The 25699-nt window shown below is 53.1% G+C and overlaps 2 protein-coding genes across 6 annotated transcripts; one reads left to right on the forward strand and one right to left on the reverse strand.

Moving 5' to 3' along the window:
- Positions 1–729: 729 nt before the first annotated feature.
- Positions 730–16208, reverse strand: SENP1 (SUMO specific peptidase 1). Of its 5 annotated transcripts, XM_075049611.1 has the most exons (17): positions 16125–16208; positions 15617–15875; positions 14791–14863; positions 14516–14675; positions 13341–13500; positions 12915–13018; positions 12590–12837; positions 12353–12407; positions 11978–12016; positions 11801–11885; positions 11353–11505; positions 10983–11114; positions 10314–10517; positions 9327–9406; positions 3698–3782; positions 3197–3292; positions 730–1488 (listed from the first exon to the last, which is right to left on the reverse strand). In XM_075049611.1, the coding sequence occupies exons 2-17, from the start codon at positions 15728–15730 to the stop codon at positions 1222–1224; spliced, it is 2055 nt and encodes a 684-aa protein (XP_074905712.1). In that variant the 5' UTR covers positions 15731–15875; positions 16125–16208; the 3' UTR covers positions 730–1221. The 5 variants fall into 5 exon arrangements, 3 of the variants coding, with proteins under 3 accessions (XP_074905712.1, XP_074905710.1, XP_074905711.1); XM_075049609.1 differs by lacking the exon at positions 16125–16208 and having other exon boundaries at positions 1263–2569; positions 15617–15869; XR_012653350.1 differs by lacking the exons at positions 730–1488; positions 16125–16208 and adding an exon at positions 7574–7641 and having other exon boundaries at positions 3191–3292; positions 15617–15869.
- A 2655-nt stretch (positions 16209–18863) lies between these two features.
- PFKM (phosphofructokinase, muscle) lies at positions 18864–25229 on the forward strand. The gene is made up of 22 exons (XM_075049607.1): positions 18864–19088; positions 19766–19839; positions 19949–20026; positions 20229–20418; positions 20659–20824; positions 20923–20967; positions 21052–21160; positions 21240–21335; positions 21435–21527; positions 21606–21731; positions 22058–22122; positions 22209–22272; positions 22351–22497; positions 22760–22830; positions 22930–23017; positions 23099–23251; positions 23352–23516; positions 23630–23691; positions 23788–23899; positions 24011–24110; positions 24332–24437; positions 24578–25229. The coding sequence occupies exons 1-22, from the start codon at positions 18998–19000 to the stop codon at positions 24723–24725; spliced, it is 2349 nt and encodes a 782-aa protein (XP_074905708.1). The 5' UTR covers positions 18864–18997; the 3' UTR covers positions 24726–25229.
- The last annotated feature ends 470 nt before the right edge of the window (positions 25230–25699 follow it).

Here is a 25699-nt window from a genome sequence, read left to right on the forward strand (position 1 = left end):
AATCCCCAGACTGGGACGACCAGGCAGGCTGGGCAATATGATTTATTCTATTAATAAGCCAGAAAGAAGGGCAGGAATAAATGCTGAATGCATATTTGGTAGCCGCAGAGGGCTGGGAGCCGCATGGCCAAGGAGGAGGTGTGAGCCTCTTCAGGGTCCCAGCACAGGCGAGGCACAAGCCGCCTTTGACGGGGCCATTTTCTCCCTGGCTTTTTTGGGAGCCAGGAGCCAAGGAAAACATGGGACTTGTTGATTTTGTTCCTGGGACATTGTAAGGGGCTCTTTCAGCCCAGAACTACTGTTCAGAGCGGGGTGGCGGGGCCTGGAAGCTCCTTCCCAGGGGTGGGAAGGGACAAAGCCCTAAAGCAGGTTACTGGGACAGGATCCTCATTCCCAACTCACCACCTCCAGCAAGGAGCAAAATCAAGGGCGATAACACCCAGCGCACAACTGTAAAGGCCTTTTAACTCCAGTTCACAACAGCTCTGCCTCCTTCCTCCACAAAATTGGGCTAAAAGACTTCCATATTGGGAGTGCCCGAGCCTGCTGAGAGTGATTTATTTTAACTAGAGGGTGAATTACACAAAATAGCCTTCCCTGAGCAAGGGCTGCTCACTAACAGTGACGCTCCAGCTCCTGGTGCAGGGATGCACCTCACAGCTCGTTTTATTTAACAGGGAATCATGACAGACGCACAAAAAGAGAAAAGATACCTTACTTTTTTTTCCTCAGATCTTTACTTGCAGTAAAAGATAGAAAAAGGTAGTAAATGAACTTGGTATAAAACACACAGAGGGGAGGGAGAGGGGGTACAAACCAGCCTACAAAGAACACAACCTGGTGGGAGCAAGGGGTGAAAGGGAGAAATTTTGTACAAAACTACTGCTTACAGGTAGAGAAAAATGTATAAAATATCCCTCCCTATCTGGAGACAAAAATACAAAAGTGGACATTATTTCATTCTTTACTTATACTTAAAAAGGTTATGTACACGAGAGAAAAGAAGCAGGTTCAGCGGCTTGGGAAGCTTGTCAAACACTCACCGCTTCCTCCCACATCGCACTTGAGAATAAATTAAAACAGTTGAAAGCATCAGCACAGCCCCATCCAAGACCATCCAAGGAGCCCAGAGGAATGAGGCGCTGGGGGTAAAATGTTCAGAAGCATCAGGGCATCCCCCAAAATCCCATTTTTGGAAGGGTTTAAGTGCTTCTGAATATTTCACTTCTTCCCCCGTGACAGATGGGGATGCAGCTCGTCCTCAAGGCTCCTGGGAGTCACACGCTGAACATACTTGCAGATACCTTTGGAAGCACTTCTCGAGTTGACTACGGTGCCTGCCTTCAATGCAACCTTTGACCTTGCGTCAGCCTTCGTCCCCAGGCAAAACATGTGCAAAATATCACGGAGAGAGAGGAGCAATTCATTCCGCTCAGCTGGGGCCCTCCGCACAAGGACAAAGGTGGCAAGAAGTTGCGGCCCCAGCTCCTGTGAGGAGGCAAAGCCAGGGCAGGAAAAAAAAACAACACAAAAATAAAAATCAAAAAAACCCCAACAAACCCAACGCACACGCAGACTTTGTTCTTTGTCACTCCGGAAAAAAACATTTGGAAATATATACAAAACAATTCGATGGCGCATCAGCTCTACTCTACAGTTTTGTACCTGAATTTCCGTAAACAGTTGATGCTAAAGAACTGGGAGACCAATTCCTCGGGAAGAAAAATGACTCTGCAGAAGTGGCGTTTAACAAACAAGTTACTTTCAGAGATCCCCCAGCTCCTGCCTGCCACCCTTGAGGGATGCCCGACCTGCCTCCAGCCCCCTGCCCAGCTCTCCGAAGCCCACAGCCAGGCTGTCCTGAGAACTGAGCGTGCCAGGTTATAATCTTAGGATAGGTGATCAGGGACAGAGTTTGTGATGGGTGAGAAAATGCTGGCTTTGAGGACAGAGGAGTGATAATACAGGAGTAGAGGACACATCAAAAACATTCCTCTACAAGGAAACCCTCCCTACATCCACCCCCAAATAGGCCACTCGACTTACAGCTCTCCCAGTGCACAGAGCATCCAGAACCATGTAAGTGCCTTCCCCTCCCCTGAAATCCAGCCTCCCCACCCCACATCACGCCATCAGCTCAGCAAAGCTGGCAGCAAGAGCTGCAAAAAGCAGAAAAATAAAAAGTTCCTTGAATGTCCAAAGCTGCCCCCTCAAGTCTCAGCACCTGAAATTGCTTGTAAAAATAGGTCTTGAAATAAAAAAAAAATTAAAAAAAAAAAAAAAAAAGAGAGAGAGAAAAAAAAAGGCAAGTGTGCTTCTGAACATTTCTATTGCGCATTGGTCCGTGAATGGTGTTTATCAAAAATATGATACAGAGTTCATTTGCTGTGTCTTTGACTGAAGCCCTGGGCAGGTCCACACCTGCCACGGCTCAGGCTGCTGAGCAGGGCAAATCTGGGCACTTCTGATACAATCTCGCAAGGAAGCGGCTTTTGGCGCAACATCATCATAACAGCTTGCGATGAAGGATTTCCCAGGCCATTCGCTTTCGGAAATAGGGCATGTGTTGCTTTGGGTGGGGGGAAAGAGAGAGAAGAGAGAGAAAACATACATCAGCATGTCTTTCACTGCTGGACCACACGTTGAGAAGCCGTTCTCTTGGGTGCGGCTTTTTAAGTGGTGCCTTTCTTGGGGGAAAATTTACTTTCTGATTATTGAAAACAGGACAGCGGATGAGATCTAGGTAATAATGTAACTCTGACAATATTCTCTAATAATTAGAAGTAAAATATTCACGCATGGGATATTCCACAGAGGCCAACAATGTTAACCAACACTGAAGTTCCCTGGGATTCCAGCCACAACACCCCACTTTCAGTACCATTGTGAGTGGGTCCCATTATGGGTTTGTGAGCTTTCCCCAGCTGCATTGGCGACATGCCCCAAGGATTTGGGTACAACAGCATGGATTTGGGTACAACAAAAGACCCAAGGATGGCTTTAGAGGAACAAATTTGCCCCAGTGCCTTGTGTCAGCTCTACTCCAAGGAGCAGCGGTACAATCCCCACGCACACTGGGGGCACTTTAAACCCACAGAGAAGGAGGCAAAGGGCATTTGGAAAAATCAGAATATGCAGAAGTAGGTGCCACATGTCTGTCTCCCCAAGAAAAGGGGCATGCCAGGGTGGGGTTTACCTGAGTGAAGTTGATGGGCTTGTCTTTGGTAATGCAGTCAGCGTATTTGCAGGCAAACATCCCGCAGTCGCTGCCATTCATCTGCTGTGGGATCTCCTTTAGTGGAAGTACACAAAACCAAATGTCATTTCCAGAGGAGCCAGCCCCCACACACTCACTTCTAAGGATGAAGAGCTCCCAGTGAAGGACCTCTCTCAAATGAGTCCTGACAAGGCAGCTCTGCATGGATGGGCGAATGCCACCGTGAACAAGGGGAGATTAAGAAAAGAGGGTGGGCAGCAGGAATTGAGATGGCACTGTGGCACTCCTGGCTCAATAAAGCCTCCCTACTTCCATGTAGGGCTGGCTGGGAATCTGCAGTAAAGCAGCCTGCCACTGAAGATCTGGGATTTGTTCACCCCCTAGAGTCACCACGAGAAGGTGTCCGGTGCTTCTGGCTCAAGAACAAACGCGAGGACCAAGAGAGACCCCTTCTCCAAACCTCTGACTGCACAAACCTACCTGACTCTTCTTACTCAGCAACGACCAGCCATTAGTGTCAAACTCTTTCCTTTTCTTGTCAAGACTTTCCTGTTTTAAGTATTGCCTGTAGGAATAAGAGAAAAAAGAAAGCTTACTTAGGGGAACAGGGGAAACCAGCCAGTACACTACATGTCAGTTTACCCAAGATGTCCTCTGCCATGTTTGCAGAATTAATGCAAAATTGAAGTCCAATATTTTTGTCTCAGTATTGGCCATTTTAAAAAGGGCTCTATAGACCTGGGCTTTGAGGCGTTCAAAAGAAGGACCAAGCAGAACTTAAAAACTCATCCAAGAAAACTACCTGCCAAGCAGAGTCAAAACCACAAATAAACCAGTGAGAACAAATCTAATTCATCAGGGAGTGACTCATGGCAGAGAAAAGCTCAGCAGCCACAGGGCTGCCTCAACAGGCTCCTGCAAGCAGAGTGTTATACTTGAGGGGAGACTGGAGACCTGAACTCTGTCTCCAACGGTGTCCTGTGAACTGGTGCCTCTAGTCTTTTGAGGATCTTACTTAACAGGAAGGTAGACAGAAGCAAATTTGTCACAAGCCTAACATCATCCCAGCAGCTCTGGAACAATCACCCTGTGTGTAAAGCATCAAAAACACCACCACGAAGCTCCTCTCCAGGCCGGGGGTGGGTTCAGCTTGCTGGCGGGTGTTCTCCTGAAGCTCTTCTCCCAGGTTTCCCCCTCCACTCCCAATTTGATTTCTTCTTACCACAGCAGAAGAGAGATGGCAAGTGCTTTCAAGGAGAGGCAAACTAGGGAAGATGACCTGATTTTTCTCAAATAAGGTCCAAGGCTTGGGGATGGAGGGGAGGCAGCCCTGGGAAAAGCCACACCAGTCCTCTCCAAGATGCTTTTATAGGGATTGAGTCAACCAGGGAGCAAAAGTGGGAGAAGGAGCCAGCCATGGCGGGCGTGGGATGTCAAATACCTTTCACAAGCCTTCAGCAGAGGGAGAAGAGCCGCAGAGCCAGTCCCATTCCAGTTCCTAGAACTGGAGAACAAGGAAAGCTCACAGGTACTGGCCCATCTCCTCTGCCCAAAGAGGCTTCCACCAGTTTGGCCTAAATTATACCACTGGAAGAATAGAAAATTAGGGTTTTTTTCCTGCCTCCTTGAAAAAGTTTAGAAACTCTACCAAGACCATGCCCAAAGCATGCCCAATCAACTGCCAGGCATTCTGCTTTGCAGACATGAACACCGTGAACCATTCCCTTCACTGAGAAGTATGGAAAGGGAGCTCAGGAAGGACACAGACATAAAGGTAGACTAGAGGGAGCCCAAGGAGACAGGGCGACAGGCCCAAGACATTCTTAATGGCCATAAAGAAGCCCCTCTCTGTTGGCTGCCAACATCATTAAGTGATACTCAGCTTTGCAGAAACCTTTTGCTCATCTTGGTTACCAAAATGACTCGGAAGATCTACAGAAACCATCTCCTGCACATTTGGCATCTTCTCAAAACAGCCTGAGGAGCCTTCTCACCGTCACGGCTGTGATCAGAAAGTTTGGAAAGGAAAAGCAAGGGATTAGATGCTGCTGGCTCGAACGGAGGGGTCAAGAGAGCATCTGGCGCAGAGAGGGAGGCAGGTTTGGCCGCCAACGCAGAGAGATGTGCCATCTTTCGGAAATCTGATCCACAAAGACTTGGCTAAATCGCATCTTGCTGTTAGTAAACGCCAAAATGCGATGGGAGAAGGGGGTGATGCAACCCGCAGACAAGGTCAAAAGATGTAGGGTCACACTTGGTGTCTTGGTGCCAGTCGGAACTTTTCTCTGTCATAACTTTAAAAAACTGTTCAAGAAAACTCTCCTGGGCTGAGGAGTCCCTGAAGCACCCAGGGGCCACCGAACCAAGTACTCAAAGTAGCAGCAGAACCACCCAGCTGCCTCTGGACATGGAGACAGCCCCATCCTAGCGACTGAATCCCTAGAAAGCAGCCAGAAATAAGTTTTGCTGGATCTAAGAGTGTCAAGGAGGGAAGTCTCCCTCCTGGCAGTCCCTCGAGACCAGATCAGGTCCAGACAAGCATTTTCTATCAGCCTTCATTAGCTGGACACACACTCCCAGCCCAGTTCCCCAGCACAGGGTCTGCTGGCTGCCAGCAACTGCTGTAATTGCTCTTGGGAAGCTCTCTGCTTGGCTGCTTTGATTTGGCTGCAGTTTGGACAAGACAAGATCAGCAGGGGGTAAATCTCAGGAAAAAAACAACAACAAAAAAAACCCTTTCACTGAGCATGAGAAGTCTCCATATCTCATCTCCAAAAATAAAACCTAATGGATGGATGAAGAAACTCCTTGCAACAAGTTCAAAATAAGGGTGAACTGACCCTCCAGCACGGTGGCTGGAAGAAGGGAGTAGTCTATCTGCATCACAATAAAAACACAGCGAAAACATTAATTAATTACCAGCCTCATTTCAATTGCACTGAACAAAAAAAATCCTGGCAATTACTGCCTACTACAGAACCCACTTGAATCCTCAGCTAAAAAAAGAGCAGCAGCACATGGCCCACTCTGTTCTGCACATTAAAGACAGAGAGTGAGGCTGTGCAGATAAATAAAAGGATGCATCACACGAGGAACCGGGACGAGCCTCCAAGCAACATCTCCACGTGGACCGGGTCTGCACATATGGAGTGGGGGCGGAGAGAGGATCCGAGTGCGAGACTCGTCTGGCAGACAGGGAAGAAACCAGTGAAGTTTAAATGGTGCTGGAGATTCAGCAAATAAAGCAATCAGGTGGCTTCAGCACATCCAGTTTTATCTGCAACTACCACAAGCCACAGCTGCAACGCTGACACATGCACAGCAGCCAGGAAATTCTGAGCTGTCTTCTAGAAGAGTGAGGAAATAACCCACTATGCACAGTTCACATTAACTGTGACCATCACCTGTGTGGTTTCCTAAAAGCAGCCTCCAGCAATCTAGCTTGCACACAGAGATCAGTGAACATCAGACACATCATGTAAGAAATACAGCACCAGTCCTGCCTAGGAAACAGCCTGAACCACCTTTTTAGGAGGGGACTGAAAGAAAATGCCTTGACTTCAAATCGCGAGACAACTTTGGGAGGCAGAACTTATTTAATGAACTTTGTCAGGACCTCGAGGAGAAAAAGCTTGACACAGAATTTTTAAGCAGAATTACAAGCCAAATCAAAACCCAACATGCCTGAGATGCCCCATCAAATACTGCAGGCTCTTAATCTCATTTTTCTAAATCTGAAAATGGATTTTTGCCCTCTACAGTGCTTACACACACACACAAAAACCTGACCAGGTGCCTTAGGGAATTGTTGAAATCAACTCCACAGCATACTGCTAAATGTCCAAGAGCCTTGAAGTAAAGGGCATGTAAAGGTAAGCATTTCAAGCGCTGCTGCTAGCAGGAGATAAGAAGATTTCACAGGCACGAGTCGCTTTGTGCACTCTATCCCTTAAGATTTCCTCCAGCCTTAGTACACTAGAATCAATTTTTTAACTAATTTTAACAAGCTGGTTTATGTCTGCTCCAAAACACAGACCCTTTCAGCACAGCTGAGATACCGAGCACTGTGTTTCCCAAGCAGAAACCCCCAAAAACAGAGGCAGCTTTCTTAAAACCCTCTCCAGGTCTCACACTCAAGTTGCATGAAAGCCCAAATGCTGAAACAAAGCACGGCAGCCACCAAACCATGACCATCTGTGGTCCCTACTCATTCCTAGTCTGGCCACGTGGCCCTTGTATTTAATCAGTTACCTTCCCTGTGCCTCAGTTTCCCTCCTCTGTAAAGTCTGGCTAATGGTACAACACTCACCACCTTTAGGAAGCTCTAAAGATTGAAAGCATGAAAGGGTCACTAACCATGAATAGGACCTCCGTCCCTTCTTCCCGGTGTGATCCTCCCACTGCATTCAACCAATAAAAGCCTCCTAAAAGGAAACAGAGGGAAAACAATTACGTCCAGGGCAACAGTGACCTGAAATCCCGGCTCTCTACCACTCACCCTGCGTGGCCGAAGCACTTTGTATCCTCTGGTACTCTCTACCAGCAGTCTGGGGACCTGCTTCCTCGTCCCAGACCCCTAAACGAACCATGGGCAGGACTCCTGGGTCCCCCTCTCACCTCCCAGGTGCTTCACTTCACCAGACATCCATGCCTTCTTCCTTGGAATCAAAGAAATTCAGGCTGAAAGGAACTGATTTCACCCAGACCATCCCTGCCCTAAGGCAGGCCAGCTCTGCTTGCACCATTCTTGAACACAGAGACAGAAGCCGCACTACGAAGCTAAGAGATGCTGCCCTGAGCCATTTCCAAAGATTTTATACTCTTCCTTTCCCTTTCCTCCCTTTAGGCCAACATAACAGAACAGTGTGGAAAAGGGAAACAGCTATTTTTACAGTTATTTAAGTGAACCCAGTGCACACAGACTGCAAAGCACCTGAACTGGAAAACGAAGGTGCTAAACGGACTGGAAATGGCATTTGTCTGCTGTCTGTCTTTATCATTATTCACATTCCTTGACTGAATGAGTGACGCCTCTGCTGACATACTCAATCTCATGCCAGAAGACTCAGGATCAGATTCCCAAGTCAGCGTTGGAGCAAAGCTGAGACGAGAAACAGAACCGACGGCCGACCCAGGGTCAACATCGGAACGACAGAGGAGCTGGTGACTGTGTTTCATAAATCACTTTGCAATCTGATTTGTATCAAGCCTGACAGCCCTACGTGACTACGGACCTTCAAAAAGAGGGGCTTTTTTTCACCCCTGCCCAGAGAGTAGCTCATTTTTAATTGCACTCCATTCAGGAGCAGCTTCCAAATATGGGAAAACAGTTCTGGATTTTACATGCAAGCACCTCTCTTCTACAAGGGCTCAGAGTAGACAGCCAGCTCCGCTCCCTCCTGGAGCACCCCTCAGGATGGGAAAACCAAGACCTCCTCTGCATTCTGAACCCAGGAAGAACAACCTTCACCCAGCTCTGGTTTGGAGGCATGGTACGGCACGTAACGCCTTGCTGGAACTCAGTACAGAAGAGATCCATGCAAACCTTTATCCACAGCCTGATGCAAGAGATGCTCCCGCACCCTACACATACCATCGCACTCTCCAGAATCTCCCTCTCGAAACAAAGGGCCAAGCTACTGAGGTGATCTTTGCCACAGGCAGGAGAAGCTCCCACCTGGAGGAAGGGGCCAGGAGATGCCATTTCTTCAAGCGGCTGCAGGACAAGGGAAGGACCCCTATCCCTCAGGGTCCAAGAAGCCATTTTCCTCCTAAAGATGATGCTCAAGATGACTCTGTAAGACTGGTAAAGCCTGATGTCCTTAACAGAACGGGTCTGAAACCTGTCTATACCCACAAAGGTAACACCAGTCTCACTGACAGATCTTCTGGGAAGAGATGAAGACTCTCTCGCAGACCAGCTTTGTAAGCGTGGACTGTGTCAGCAACGCGTAGTGAAACACAAAGCATGAAAACCAGGATGTTCCTCTGAATCCTCCTTTCAGGACCCAGAAAGGGACTGTCCCCATGGAAGGGTTGTTGCTTCCAGAGCAAGATAAGAAGCTGTCTGATTTTGAAACAGGCACAACTCAAATTAAGTGTTACTCACAACAGTATCCTGCAGGCTTCACTGTTTATTCCACCCATGGAGTCATAATAGGTGATGGTTTTTTTCCTGAAGTCTACAACCTACACGAAGAGAGATTCGTTAATAACGCACAACACAAGGAGCTCATCGCTTTGCCAGGACACACACTCTGCCAATAGAAAGAAGTTAAGTTTAGACCATTTCACAGCAGAGAAGGATTTCAGAGAACTTCTAACACCCTTGGTACAGCCCTCCCCCAAACCCCCCCTTGCTGCTGTGTTATTTAACCACTTGAATCTCTAAATCAGGCTCTCCTCAGAGCACCCCAGTAAAACACAAGAGCACTCTTATCCTTATTGTTAAAGCCACAGACAGATAAGTTTACAGAGGCTTTGCTCCACCTGACGTGTGCATAACTAAGCAGTTCAAGACACGAGTCCCCCAGGTGGTTTTTCTGGGGCCCCATGCCCCATTTCCACACCACCACCCACCCGCGTGAGCACCGCCTTTCTGGGCAGCTTAACAATCAGAGAAGGAGGTTCGAGCTAAGGAGGCTGACGCAGGCTTAAAAGCCACGCGCCATCTCTTACTACACCGGTGCCAGCAGCCAAGAGAAGGGACGAAACAAATCAGGGGCAGGAGGTAGAGAAAGCTGTCCAGTATCTGTCATCTAAATCTCTCTAAAACAATCCTGTGGCAATATCTCTAAAGGTGAATTTGTGGGAATGTGGAAATGAGATCTTTCTCCGGAGAATAAGCTAGCCTAACGTGACCTTCGCAGCTGTCTATTTTTTCTTTAAAGACTAGAAATGCACCAGAAAGTTGCAGCTATCTCTTTACTCACTCTAGAGTTTTATTTTAGCCACAAACACAAATTTCCCCCCTCCATGCACAAACACCTGACAACTGCATCGTTTAAGAGCCATGAAATTTTAGCCTCAACCACAGGTGAAATTATAGGACGACCTGCTCCAGCTATGCTCTACCGTGAATAACTAAAGCACTCACTGCTAGGCACCAGTGCACTCCCAGATGAATAGGCACCAAGAGGAGATCCACAGAGAAGATATCCACTTTTTTAGTCCACCGTTTCACAGCTTGGTACCCTGCTGTTTTTAATTTGGTAAAGAAGAAAGTATTGAACGCATGAACTGCCGGCAAACCCTTCTCTTTGCTCCGCTCCATCAGCAAATTCATGTAGAAATTAATTATCTGGGAAAGAAAAAGCATCCAGGACATGTTAGAGTGTTGACACTTCTGCATAAGGTGCTCTGTCCCTGTGCAAAATTAGGTAAGAAATTGTTTTTGCCTCCACCTGTCCCTCTGAAGACCTGTCCCCGGGGGGATTTACAACAGCTCAACAGCCTTAAAACCTTCAAAAAATCCAGAAAGACTTAGGAAAGCCATCTTCTATGTTTAAGATTTACTTTTTTTTTTTTCCCCCTGATCACGTCCACGGGCAGTCCCACTCCTCCCAATATTATTATTTCTTCAAGTGCCTGGTCTACACAGGGGTTTCTCCACAGATAAACTGCTCCAGAGCGTGAACCACAGCCCACACCTACTACTCACTCTCTCACCTCTTTCAGCATGGAGAAGGCAGACACGTTTGTTCACTTCAACCTACTTTAAATTGCCAAAGAAAAATGTCTTAACAGTCCAAGGTAGATGCCTCACCTCATCATTGAGCCAGTTCAGATTATTGAGGGTCTGAATGTCTTTTCGAGTGATTGTTAACCGAAAAGCTTCACTGAGGACCTCATCCTGGTTCCCACCTCGGAATACGTTCTTTATTTCTTTTTCCATTTCCTACAGGGAGGACACAGACAGCATTAGAGGGAGATTTCCTGCTTTTCCCGTCACAAAGACTGGATTCAAACCCAGGTTTATTCTTTGCTCCTTGAAGGATAAACTCACTACAAAATGTACATGGCAAAAGGGAACAGCTACCCGTTTCCATGCGCAGATATCAGGAAAACACATTCGTATTTATATCTTTTATGCACACAAGCACCTGTTTGTGTACACTAGATCCAAGCAGACTTACCTCAGTGATTTCAGGGAACTCCTCTTCACCGTCAGCTGACTTAGCATCTTCTTTCTCTTCTGGGACTACTGTGACAGGGATTTCCTTCTCAAGGGGTACTCGAAGATTTAAATCCACCAGATCCTGCACTGAGTGTTCTTGTTCCTGCAGCCGCTGAAGGAGAGACCTTTAAATTAGGTGGTGTCCAAAGGAGTCACCTCCCCAGGGCTTGCGAGGGAGCTACATGGGGCCCATTCTTCCAGGAGATGCAGAAAGAGACATGGAGGGTGAGCATTTATCCCGGCCATGGCACTACCAAAAGCTCTGCCATGGGAAGGGGAAAGAATAAAGACACCAGACTCCAAAGGAGGAGATTTTTGTCATTTTTCCATTTCCAATTTGCTTTCTGTTTTGTGGTTTAACATTCAGACTTGCAAAGACTGTTCTTTCAGTAACTGCTCTCTGTTACCTGGCTTTGCAGCTGCAAGGCCAGTGCTTTCTGCTCTTCAATTTGCCGCCACCTCTCCCGAGCTCGTGAGTCATAGACACTGGTCCTGAAAAGCACAGTTCACGTGAACAAATCAGTGGTTTATTTCTACACACAAACACTCACAACAGGAAAACACAGCAGGAAACATGTACTTACAGTTCTTTGATCCACAGTTCTGCCTGGAAGAATGGGAGGCTAGAAAGGGGAAGAAAGGACAGGTGTAAGTGTCCTCCTTCACATGGAAAGTAATTGCCTGAGAAGTGATTTGTAAGTATTATCTGAGGACAGCCTTACTGCTAGAGCGATAGTAAGAGCTACAGACAGATCTGCCAATGATTTGCAGCCAGGTCTCAAGAAAGAGGTTTGATGCATCACACTCAAGTTCCTGTAACTACAGCAAACCGCTCTGTCTTCACGAGACATTCAGAAAGCCACTGGTTACCTCCTACTCTGCATTCTCACCTCTCTGTGGAATTAAAAAAGCTAGTGTAACCCACCCTTTCATCCAGACACCATTTTACAGCTTCTTACCTTGGTGCTGGCGTTCTGGAATCCTTTACCTTGAGCAAAATGACAGAGTCCGACCCTAAAAAACGTAAAGTTTGAGAGGATAACAACATTCCATAATTACTACCCATTTCCACAACTGCTGCAGGAGTCCAAATACAGAGGGGGAGGGAAAAATCGTGTTTGCCACATACATTTAAGTTGATTACCAGGTTTTGAGGCTTCATTTTGGGTTTGGTTGTTGGTTGGGATTTTTTTTACCTTCAGACTGTGTGTTAGATGCTGGTAGATTTTCTTGCTGATGCTGGGCTGTGGAGTTACTGGACTCAAAGATATTGGAGGGATAGCTGGGGGTGGAGTAGAGAGACGGTTTGTGTGATGGCTGCTCCTGTGCTCTGAGAATGCTGGTCGCTGAACTGGCTGGTGCAACGCTGTGAGCTTCAAACAGCTTTGAGTTCTTGCTGGGAGTTTCTTTCACTATGGTTTTGCTGGAATTTGAACACCTGGACCTAGGAACAACAGAAAGTAAGCTCCCAGCAAATACACGTGGCACTGTCAGCTGCAGAAGAGGATTTTACATACTCACAGATGAAAGGGGAATAATGAAGAGGACTTGGACGTAGAAAATTGTTTTCCTGTGACCATCTGAAGCAACTGCCTGTAGATCTCTCGCTCTTCCTCTCGAACAGTCTGCAGGGAAACAACCAGATACATCTAGCCAACATGATTTCAACAAAGACACTGTGAATAGCAAGCAGAAACACATGGAAGTAGAGATTTAATTGGTGGAAGCACATCCAGGGGTCTTCAAGAGTTCAGCCATCAGCCTTGATCAGACCAACCGCAGTTGAAGTCTGAACGTGAGCAGAGTTGAAGCCAGCTTCTGCCTGGCAGAAGGAGCAAATCTAGCACAAGACCGTCAGTCAGAGCTGCCTCAAGCACTTCATGGTGCCCAAAAGAGATCTTCTCAGAAAAATCCACCCACTAAACGGTCTCCCAGCCTTTTCTTTACCTCTTCCGCTGTGCTGATGAACCGTCGGGGAGTCTTCTTGGGGCTAAGCAGGCTGCGGCGACATGGACCACTCCAGGAAGGACTCTGAGCGGGTTTGATTGGAAAAGCTGATGCATGGCAATGGTGGTTTGATTTTCCTACAAAACTGTTGGACGTCCCACTGTGAGGAGAGAAACAAACCCCACTTTTATTGGACTTTATGCTTGCTTTAACCCGTAATCTCATTCTCCCCCATCCTCAAACCCTGCCAAGAACCAGGCTACCTAACCGTGATCAGAAATTGGTATTTTATTTGCATTTTAAGAACCATCTCAAAGCTGAAGTCTGGCTCTCCATCAGCTTGATCTGAAACCATTCCTGAGGCCTGTGCGGCCAAACAGATGCCACCAGGTGGCACTCCGAGGCCGAGGAGCCACAGCCTGGAAACCCCCGGCAAGACCTTCCCGCCAGATCCACCAGCTCCTGCTTCCATCCACGCACCACAAAATGGCTGAACCTCGACTGGAGACACCACTCTCAGCATTTATATTTATCGGTAAGGGCAGATCCCCTCCCTCACCTTGCTTCTCCCCACTCCCACCCTCAGGCTCACCCAACAGCCCATGAAAAAACACATGGGGCGATTTGGCATTTCTCCCATTGAAATAAATTTTCCCTATTTGCAAACAAATGCTGGCCACTATGGGGATCTTCAGGAGCAATAGACTTGACCTGATCTGGAAAAGTCTGAAGCTACATGACTTTATACCAGCTGCAAAAATAGCTCCTGCACCTAGCACCGCAGGCACTAACCAGCACATTTTCATCACAAAACGACAACACATTATTTCTCCCCCAATTTCCCAGCGGTGCAACAATGTTCCTGTTCCCATCACAATACACCGATACACTCAAAACTGGTCTGTTACACCACTAGCTTCTGTAAGAGACAGGTTCCTCCAGGCTGTGCGCTACTTCTACTCTCAAAACCAGTGCTCACAACCTTTGTCTTTGCCACAGGGAGGTCATAAACACCAAAAGGTACCTACAGACCCGGCCAACCTTGACCCATGCAACTACTTCCACCCTGAATTTGCTCTGTATTGATACCAGTGGCTTGTATGGGTAAAATTCCCACCTGAAGCTCCCACAGGGCTCTGCAGGGAGCGTTAAAAGTGGAGGAGATCTGTACGCACCTGGGGTTTTTGCGAGCTTCAAGGTAAGAGCCTCGGCTCACCCTCGGCTTCTGTGGCACGGAGCCCAGAGGGGGAATCAAGCCTCTCCACTGCCCGTTGGCACTGGAGCCAAAGGCTCGAGGCTCCCCCACTGCCCGGTAGCTCTCGGGGCAGGGGACTTCTGCAAGCAAGAAACATGGCAGCAGTCAGTAAAGTGCCACATATTCCTCCCCAAGTTGCTTAGGGGAGGGAACAGCCAAAAAACTGACACTCCAGGGCAGAAAACAATGTCTTACCTGGGCTGTAATTGAGAGCGCAGGATGCATTTCCAGCAGGGCAAGCGAAACCACTGATCTTGTTGGGTAAAAACTGTGTGAGAAGATCGCAGCTTTTTGTTAGAAGAAAGCACAGCTCAATCTTAAACCCCAGGTGCAGTAAAACTACAGAGTGGGACGTGACACATTACAGCTCCTCCCCAATCACATCGTTATAAATTAGCGATTACTGAAGCAGACTGGTGTAATAACACACCGGTGCTGGTCTGACAATGCAGCCAAAGTGTCACTCGCTCTCCCGTCCTCTCCTAAAATCCACTCTGCCGGTGTGATGGCAGTTTTAATGAGAGAAAAACCAAACGCTGATTTCATCTTGTTACAGGGCAAAAAATTATCAGTTTCACAGCAACGCTGGCAACTCGTCGAGACACAACTGCAGCGTCAAGATACGTGCACGCACTTGCCGAGGCCGTAAGCCGAGCACACCCACGCGCGGGTTTACCATCCACAGGCAGATTCCACGCGTGATTTCCATTTTATATGCTCGCCAGTAACTAACAGCGCAAGCGGGGCTCTCGCAGCGCAGAAGTGCTGGGCGTTACCGAGATGGGGCTATCAAAACCACCTGGGAGGTTTTGAACTCAAGGCTCGGGGGATGCTGTGCAGAGAGACCCTGCCCACTGGCGCCTCTGACCCACAGGGACACCAAAGGAAGGGCGAAAGGGGGCCAGAGAAGCCACTAGCCCCCAAAACCACGTGTGCCCCCCCCAGGCAGCGATCGGGGGGAGCTCGCCGCAGCAACGCCGGGGCCCGGGGAGCGCGGGCGAGGATCAGCTGGCCTCCGCACCTTGCTGTCCGGCTGGGAGAGCGGATCCCGCAGGCCGGCTCTCGAGGGCAGGGGAAAGGCCTTGAACACGGAGCCGTGGTTGGCCCGTGCCGTCTCCCGGGCCTCCATTCTCATGGGCTCCGCCGCCGCATCTGAGGAAGAAGAGCCCCCGTCAGCCCCCCGGAGACGGCTGAGGAGAAGCGGCGGAGCAGTCTCTCTCCCGAGGGGCCGGGCCGGCTCGGAGAGCGGCGGACGGGCGCGGACGACTCCGATTTTCCTTCTAAAAACAAAGATAACGAGAAAAACATCAGGGAAAGGCACGGCCCCACCGGTCAGCGCCCGAGACGGGCTGGCGGCGGCCCCGGGGATCCCGCCGGGCCGAGGGAGCGGCTGGCGGTACCGGTCGAGGCCTCCCGCCGTTTACCCCTGTGGCGGTACCGCCGGCCCGGAGCCGCCGGCCGGGGCAGGCCGAGGCTGAGGCCCACCGCCGCCGCTACCCGCCCCCCCCGCACCGGCCCGGCCGCCGTACCGGAAGCGGAAGCGTCCCGAGAGCGCGCGCGCCTTTCCCGGGCTCGGTAGCGGCTGCCGGCAACGAGGCGGACGGAAGCGGAACTCGACGCCGGGCACGGCGGCGCCGGAAGTGACGCTAAGAGAGAGGCGGTGGGGAGGGGCGCGGCCCGAGCTGGGCTGGAGAGGCGCATGCGCCGTTTGCGGGTGGAGGCGGAAGGGGAGGGCGCCCCCTGGCGGCGTGGCGGTCCCAGGGGTGGCAGCCCGGGGGGGGGGGTCGGTGTCACCCTGTAGGGTGTCAACCTGGGGGGGGTGACGACCCCTATGGGGGGCTGCCACCCTATAGGGTGTCCCCCTGTGCGGAGTGGACCACCCTGTGGGCGTGTGTCACCCGGGGGGGGGGGGGGCAATGTCATGTCACCCTGTAGGGTGTTCACTGGGGGGGGTGGTGTCACCCTACGGGGTCGTGTCACCCTCTAGCGTGTCACCGTCACCCTACGGGGGTGTCACCCTACGGGGGGGCTCACGCTGTGGGGCCGTGTCAGGCTGTGGGGCGTTTCCCCTATGGGACAGTGTCTCGCCGTGGGGCAGATGATCCCGTTACAGCCGATCCCGTTACAGGTGATCCCATTACAGGTGATCCCTACAGCTGATCCCATTACAGCCAATCCCATTACAGGTGATCCCTACAGCCCCTCCCGTTACAGCCGATCCCGTTACAGCCAATCCCTACAGCTGATCCCATTACGGGTGATCCCATTACAGCCAATCCTGTTACAGCCGATCCGTACAGCCGATCCTGTTACAGCTGATCCCATTACAGCCAATCCAGTTACAGCTGATCCCTACAGCCGATCCTGTTACAGCCAATCCTATTACAGCCGATCCCATTACAACTGATCACTACACCCAATTCCATTACAGCTGATCCCTACAGCCAATCTCGTTACAGGTGACCCCTACAGCCGATCCCGTTACAGCCAATCCCTACAACCCATCCTGTCACAGCCTGTTGCGGCACACCCGATCCTGTTACAGCCGATCCCGTTACAGCTTGTCCCTGTGGGGGCACCCGCTACAGCCAATCCTGTTACAGCCCATCCCATTACAGCCAATATTGTTACAGCCGATACTGTTACAGCTGGTCCCTACAGCTGATCCCATTACATCCAAACCCGTTACAGCTGATCCCATTACAGCCTGTCCCTGTGGACACTCCCATTACAGCCAATCAATCCCATTACAGCTGATCCTGTTATAGCTGGTCCCCATGGGCGCTCCTGCCACAGCCGATCCCGTTACAGCCGATCCCTACAGCCGATCCTGTTACAGCTGATCCCATTACAGCCGATCCCGTCACAGCCAATACCATTACAGCTGATCCCTACAGCCGATCCCGTTACAGCCGATCTCGTTACAGCCGATCCCGTTACAGCCGATCCCATTACAGCCGATCCCATTACAGCCACTCGGTTGACAGCAGCTCCGGTGACAGCGGCGGGCGGGCGATGGTGACCATCCCCGAGCTCTCCCCTGAGACCTCCCGGCTCCTCGTCTCAGCCGCACTCTCCCTCGCCGCCATCCTCCTCTTCCTCACCTTCCTCCCCCCTGCCCCAAGGGGGGGACACCCGCCAGGTCAGTGCCTGCTGGTATCAGCAGGGAGGGCAGACTGGTACCAGTAATGCGTACAGACTGGTACCAGCAGTGTGAGCAGACTGGTGCCAGCAAGGAGAGTAGACTGGCACCAGTAAAGATGATACACTGGCAGGGCATACAGACTGGTGTCAGCAAGGAGGGTAGACTGGAACCAGTAAGGAGGACAGACTGGTACCAGTAAAGAAGACACACTGGCGTCAGCAGGGAATACAGACTGGCACCAGTAAGGAGGGCAGACTGGTACCAGTAAGGAGGGCAGACTAGTACCTGCAGAGAATACAGACTGGTACCAGCAGGGAATACAGACTGTTACCAGCAGGGAATACAGACTGGCACCAGTAAGGAGGGCAGACTGGCATCTGCAGGGAATACAGACTGGCACCAGTAAGGAAGTTAGACTGGTACCAGTAAGGAGGGCAGACTAGTACCTGCAGAGAATACAGACTGGTACCAGCAGGGAATACAGACTGGCACCAGCAGGGAATACAGACTGGCACCAGTAAGGAGGGCAGACTGGCATCTGCAGGGAATACAGACTGGCACCAGTAAGGAAGTTAGACTGGTACCAGTAAGGAGGGCAGACTAGTACCTGCAGAGAATACAGACTGGTACCAGCAGGGAATACAGACTGGCACCAGCAGGGAATACAGACTGGCACCAGTAAGGAGGGCAGACTGGCATCTGCAGGGAATACAGACTGGTACCAGTAAAGAAGACACACTGGCATCAGCAGGGAATACAGACTGGCACCAGTAAGGAGGGCAGACTGGCATCTGCAGGGAATACAGACTGGTACCAGTAAGGAGGGCAGACTGGCATCTGCAGGGAATACAGACTGGTACCAGTAAAGAAGACACACTGGCATCAGCAGGGAATACAGACTGGCACCAGTAAGGAAGTTAGACTGGTACCAGTAAGGAGGGCAGACTAGTACCTGCAGAGAATACAGACTGGTACCAGCAGGGAATACAGACTGGCACCAGTAAGAAGGACAGACTGGCACCAGTGAGGAGGGCAGACCAGCACCTGCAGGACCGTGCCCCCCCCCATGCCCCCACCATACCGGGGAGGGGACACCCCCCCCCGCTGCCAGCGGGGCCGTCCCTCCCTCCGGGGGCCCAATTTAGGGACTGGCGGGGCTGCGGGTGCCAGTCTGCGGGTGCCAGCAGGACCGGGGGGGACCTCGCCACCCTTCCCAGCCTTTTTTAACCCAATTTTCCTCTTTTTCCAGCCAAGAAGATGGCGCAGACACCGCCAGGACATGGGCACACCGAGAACCTGGGTGCCGGCAAAGCCATCGCCGTCCTCACCTCCGGGGGGGACGCCCAGGGTAAGGGACACACCGGTGACCCCGAAAGCCAGTGGTTGCATGAGGGTGAAGCCCTATTTTGGGGAGAAACCAGGTGAAAACGGGACTTTGTGGCCAGATCCTGCGGATGGTTGAGTTGCTCCAGAGGTTTTCTCCGGGTTGCAGTTTTGCGGGGTGACCTTGGGGGGACGGTGGGGTGAGGAAGCCGTGGGGTAGAGTTAAGGGGAGTTTTGGGGTGGAGGGGGGTGTCTGGGTGCACGTAACCCCTGCCAAAATTTGGAGGGGCTTGAAGGGACGGCGGCAGCACTTTGGCATAAAGCCAACGCCAGAGAAGTGTTGGCGTTGCCCAAAAACGGAGGGATTCAGCCCAAAGCTTGTCCTCCACCCGGGTGACCCCGGGGATGGGGGGGGTACCCCACAGTTGGGAGGGGTGGGGGCCTCATCCAGCCCGCGAGGGTCTCCGCTTGGCTCCCCACCACCACCATGCTTGTCACCCGGTGTCATGCGGCGCCGCTGCTAAATGTCAACAGGGCAAAAATAACCCGGGCAGCTGCGGGGCCGGATCCGTGCCGGAGGGGGGGGGGCGGAGGGCTTGGGGGGGGGCAAGCTGAGTGTTGTGCAAGGTGGAGGGAAATGATGGCTTTAGGGGGGGGTCCTTGGGGGCGTCCCAGGGTGACATTCTCCTCCTCCTCCCCCAGGCATGAACGCAGCCGTCCGCGCCGTGGTGCGGGTGGGCATCTACACCGGTGCCAAGGTCTACTTCGTGCATGAGGTCGGTGCTGACACCCACCCACCCTCCCCAATTTTCCCAGACACACACCCCCCCCCCCAAACCCTGGAGGGGGGTCATTTCAACATCAGGTTGTGTCCCCCCCTCCCAGGGCTATCAGGGGCTGGTGGACGGTGGGGACAACATCAAGGAGGCCACGTGGGAAAGCGTCTCCATGATGCTGCAACTGGTGAGCAGCGGCTGAGCCCAGCCAGCTCAGTGCACCGATGGCAGGGGTGGGGGGGATACGGTGAAACCCTACGCCACGGCACGGGGGTCAAGCCTGAAAATAACCCGAAACCGGAGCCGGGATGGGGGGGGGAGGGATGGACAGACGGACACAGGGGTGCTGGGGGGGGTTGTGACCCAGCACCCATGCGGGGGTCCCACAGGGGGGCACAGTCATCGGCAGCGCCCGGTGCCAGGATTTTCGGACTCGGGAGGGACGCCTGAAAGCCGCCCGTAACCTGGTGAAACGCGGCATCACCAACCTCTGCGTCATCGGCGGCGATGGCAGCCTCACCGGCGCCGACACCTTCCGGGCCGAGTGGAGCAGCCTCTTGGCCGAGCTGGTTAAAGTGGGTACGTGTGTGTGTGTGTGTGTGTCCCTCCATGGGACCCCCCCCCAAGATTTCTTCTTCAGGGTGAAAAGAAAAAGGGAGTTTTGTACCAAAATCGGGGGGTCTGCACCAAAATCAGGGGGGTTGTACACAAAAAGGTGGGGTTTTCCCCACGCTGGAGGTTTGTGCTGGTGTTTGGCCCCGTGGGGATGTTTTGGGGGGGGGACACAGAGGGAAAAGGGGGTGTCCCACCCTGCGGCAGGGGGAATTACGGCGGAGGAGGCGAAGAAGTCGAGTTACCTGAACATCGTGGGCATGGTGGGCTCCATCGACAACGACTTCTGCGGCACTGACATGACCATCGGCACCGACTCGGCGCTGCACCGTATCATGGAGATCGTAGATGCCATCACCACCACGGCCCAGAGGTGACGGGGACCCCCCCGGGTCCCCCACACCAGGGGGGGACCCAGGTGTCCGGGCCCCACTCGGGCTTGCCGTGGGATGAAACTCGTGTCTCCCGCAGCCACCAGCGGACCTTCGTGCTGGAAGTGATGGGTCGCCACTGCGGGTACGTCCCCGCGCCATCACCCAGATCCGGCTCCCGATAAAGTCAGGAAAAAACCCTGAACGGCCTCTTTTTCACCTGCTTCAGCTACCTGGCGCTCATCACCGCCCTGGCCTGCGGTGCCGACTGGGTCTTCATTCCCGAGTCCCCCCCCGAGGATGACTGGGAAGATCACTTGTGCCGGAGGCTGACGGAGGTAGGACAGGCTCCAGCAGGCACCTCATCCCCATCCCCGTCCCTGTCCCTGTCGTGACCCCCCGTCTTCCCCCTCCCAGACCCGCGTGGGCGGCTCAAGGTTGAACATCATCATCGTGGCCGAGGGCGCCATCGACAAGCACGGCAAGGCCATCACCTCTGACGACATTAAAAACGTGAGCGGGGAGGGAGGGAGCAAGCACCCCTTTTTTTTTTCCCCGGCCTTTTCCCGGTCCTGCTACGGGGCCAGATCCAGGAGCATCCCTGTCTTGCAGCTGGTGGTGAAGCGTTTGGGTTATGACACCCGGGTCACCATCCTGGGCCACGTCCAGCGTGGCGGGACACCCTCCGCCTTCGACCGTATCCTGGTAAGAAGCTCCCTCCCACCCCGGCCCTGGGGGAGAGGGGGGTCCGGGGGGGTAACGTCCCCATCCCTATCCCCACAGGGCAGCCGGATGGGTGTTGAAGCCGTCATGGCTCTGCTGGAGGGGACCCCCGACACCCCCGCCTGCGTCGTCAGCCTCTCGGGCAACCAAGCCGTGCGCCTGCCCCTTATGGAGTGCGTCCAGGTGGTGAGTATGGGGGGGGACAGGACCCCCAGGAACACCCCCTGCACTCCTCACAGACGGGTGCGACGCAAACCCGGCCGATACGACGCAAAGCCGCGCGGTGGGATGCAAACGTATCCAATGTAGAGCGAACCCAGGTGGTGCAATGCAAACCCATCCAGTGTGATGCAAAGTCAACCGGCATGATGCAAACCTGGCCGGGCGTGATGCAAAGCCGCTCGGTGCGATGCAAATGCCACGGCACGTTGCAAACCCGGCGCGATGCAAACCCAGCCGGCGTGGTGCAAACCAATCCATCTTTGCAACCCACCCATCTCTGCTCCCCCCAGACCAAAGACGTGACGACGGCGATGAACGAGGGACGCTTTGATGATGCCCTGAAGCTGCGGGGCCGGTGAGCGTCTGCACCCTGTCCGTGGCGGGGACCCGGGGCTCTGGCCACCCCCGGGGCTCCCACACCCACCTTCTCCCCCTTGGCAGGAGTTTCCAGAACAACTGGAATGTGTACAAGCTGCTGGCACACATCCGCCCTCCCTCCACCAAGGTACGGCAGCGGGGAAGGGGCGATGGGGTCCCCTTGAACCCCACAACCCCCCCAGCGTTGGCTCCTTCGTCCCCGCAGAGCGGCTACACGCTGGCTGTGCTCAATGTGGGCGCCCCGGCTGCCGGCATGAACGCGGCCGTCAGGTCGACTGTGCGGATCGGACTCATCCACGGGCACCGGATGCTGGCGGTGCACGACGGCTTCGAAGGGCTCGCCTACGGGAAGGTGCGGTCCCGGAGGAAAAGGGGGTGCATGGGGTATGGCCCCGAAAAGCGGCAGCCACAGCCCCACAGGGAAAGGGGATCCCCTGGGACGGGGGTGCTCGACCCCCTTCCTAACCCCAGCACCACTGTGCTTCATCCCACTGTTGTCCCCCAGCCTGGGGGTCACTGGGTTACCCCAATATTGCTCCAATACAGTCACAGCAAGGCCGGTGCACCCCAAAATCCTTCTCCCCTTCCCCTCTAACTTGCTGCTTTCCCCCCAGCTGGAAGAGATCAGCTGGGAGAGGGTTGGCAGCTGGACAGGGCTGGGAGGATCCAAACTGGGGACAAAGAGGTAATGCACTGCCCGGGGGGAAACCCCATGGGGGGGGGGGGTCCCAGGTCAAGTCCCCCACCCTGGGCAGGCTCAGACAGGGAGGTTTCATCCTCCCAGGACCTTGCCCAAGAAATACTTTGAGGAAATCAGCACCAGCATCAGCAACTTCGGCATCCACGGGCTGATCATTATCGGTGGCTTCGAGGTGAGCGGGGAAGGGGTGGCAGGGCATAGGCAGCTGCCGGCACCGTGCCCGTGCTGACACCCTGCGCCCTGCTGCCCGCAGGCTTTCACGGGCAGCCTGGAGCTGATGGAGGGGAGGGCCAAGTACGAGGAGCTCTGCATCCCGCTCTGCATCATCCCCGCCACCGTCTCCAACAACGTCCCCGGCTCTGACTTCAGCATCGGCGCTGACACCGCGCTCAACACCATCACCACAGTGCGGCCCCGCACCCCCCAGCCCCCTCTCCCCATTTAACAGCAGCAATACTCGTTAACGTAAATCCCTTTTTTCCACCCCAATTCTTCCACCTCCACAGACCTGTGACCGCATCAAGCAGTCGGCGGCTGGGACCAAGCGTCGCGTCTTCATCATCGAGACTATGGGCGGTTTCTGCGGCTACTTGGCCACCATGGCGGGGCTGGCGGCCGGTGCCGATGCCGCCTACATCTATGAGGAGCACTTCAACATCCATGACCTGCAGGTTGGGGACCCCCCACACATCCCATGTCCCCCCACTCCAGGCATCACCATGGCCCCAGGCCACATTTATTCCCAATTCCAAGCCCCCCAATGCCCATTTCATGATCTGTGTAGGTCAACGTGGAGCATTTAACTGAGAAGATGAAGACGACGGTGAAGAGGGGGCTGGTGCTCAGGTACGTCCCTGGGGTGGGATGGGGGCAGGGGGGGCGACTGAGACCTGCCGTGCTCATGTCACCCCCTCACGAGCCCATCTCCCTCCCCTGGTGCAGGAACGAGCGGTGCAATGAGAACTACACCACCGACTTCATCTTCAACCTCTACTCGGAGGAGGGGAAGGGTATCTTCGACTGCCGGAAAAATGTGCTGGGGCACATGCAGCAGGTACAGACCCTCCCCAGGGAACAGGAATGTGGCCCCCAGGGATGGGGCTGCAGGTTGGGAGACCCTTGCTCGGGGCTTCCCCATGTTCACCCAGTGACTTTTCCGGTGCAGGGTGGCACCCCGACCCCCTTCGACAGGAACTTCGGCACCAAAATGGGTGCCAAGGCAGTGGCCTGGATCACCGGGAAGATCAAGGAGTGCTCCCGGCACGGTGGGTGCCGCACCTGGGGGGTTTCTCTGCCTTGTTTCCAAAGGCCCCTACCCTTCCCCACAGCCACAGGGTGGGATGGCCAAAAGAAAATGCCCGCCTTTCCCAATGTGCACGCGTGTTCTGATATCTCAATACAAAGAACTCCCGTGCAGATTTTGGGGGGTGCTCTCCCCTCCTCAAGGGTCCAAAACACTGAGCTCACTCCCCACCTCCCCTCACAGGTCGGATCTTCGCCAACACGGCCGACTCGGCTTGCCTGCTGGGTATGCGCAAGCGCAGCCTCGTCTTTCAGCCCATCACTGACCTCAAGGAGCAGACGGATTTCGAGTAGGTGCCCCCCTTCCCCCTTCACCCCGAGACCGTGCCCCAACCCCAGGAAGGATAAATACAGGCTGGGAATGCTTCCCCAGGCAATGTAGCGCTGTTTCCACCCAGGACCATCATACCACCCTCTCTCTCTCTCCCAGTCACCGCATCCCCAAGGAGCAGTGGTGGCTGAAGCTTCGTCCCATCCTAAAAATCCTGGCCAAGTACAACATTGAGCTGGACACCTCAGAGAAAGCCCACCTGGAGCATGTCACACGCAAGAGGATCTCACTCGAGTCCAACATCTAAGAGGCGATCACCAGCGTGGCTTCCCCTGTCCCAGAGCATGTCCCTGTGTTGCTCTGGGGAACCTCTGAAACAAGCACCCCCGTTGTAGCTCGCACCCCCCGGGAAGCCAGGCAGCACCTCCACGCCCCGAGGGCACCCGCTGCCTCAGCAAAAGACCAGTTTTACTGAAGCAGAGGGTTTCCTCAGGGTCGGTTTAGGTATTTTATGGGCTTTTTAAACAGACAAGTGGTTCCCCAAGTGTTGCAGCAGGATGTTGCAATGAGCTGAGAGCAAGCAGTCCGGATAGAGTCCCTAGGGCACCACTTTAGCGTTAAAAATTCAGAATTAAAATGCTTCAATAAACTCACCATCTGCTCATGGTGGCAAACACGAATCATGCTCCAATCCTCCAGTGCTCAGCCCCTGGGGAAGGGGAACATGGCTCGCACAGCCCCGCAGGCACCCCTGGTCCTGACACCTTCATTTCCCAGCACAACAGGGAGGAATAAAGTACATATAATCTGATTTTTTCTCCTCCAAGTTTCTCCTGTAAAGTAACTATCAAAGTTTACCATCCTCACTTCACCTCCGAGAGCACAGCGCAGCTCTCCCAGAGGATCCCTGGGTGAGGAACATGCATGTGGAGTATGATGCAGCTCAGTGCATCATCAAGATCCAAAAAAAACCCAGACAAGGGCAGAGGCAGGGGTGTGAAGGGTGGGCTGGGAGCAGCAAGGGGAATTGGAGGGGGCAGGCTGCACTCGGAGGTAAAACCCACACAGAACTCATCAGAATGAGGGTTTAACAAGGCATCATCACAGACAAGGTGATGTTACTGTTCTCAGAGGTGTGACGGGAACCGTACGTCGTGCTGAAAACAAGCATGGGAACAAAACCACCAGCAGCAGCACCCCCAAACTCCACCCTGACGCACCCTCCCTGTTTAGGGAGGACCCCAAAGGAGCAGGTCCAACCCCTTGCACTCCCTCAATGAT

This window comes from Buteo buteo, chromosome 17 (genome assembly GCF_964188355.1).
Source record: "Buteo buteo chromosome 17, bButBut1.hap1.1, whole genome shotgun sequence".
NCBI classification, from domain to species: Eukaryota; Metazoa; Chordata; class Aves; order Accipitriformes; family Accipitridae; genus Buteo; species Buteo buteo.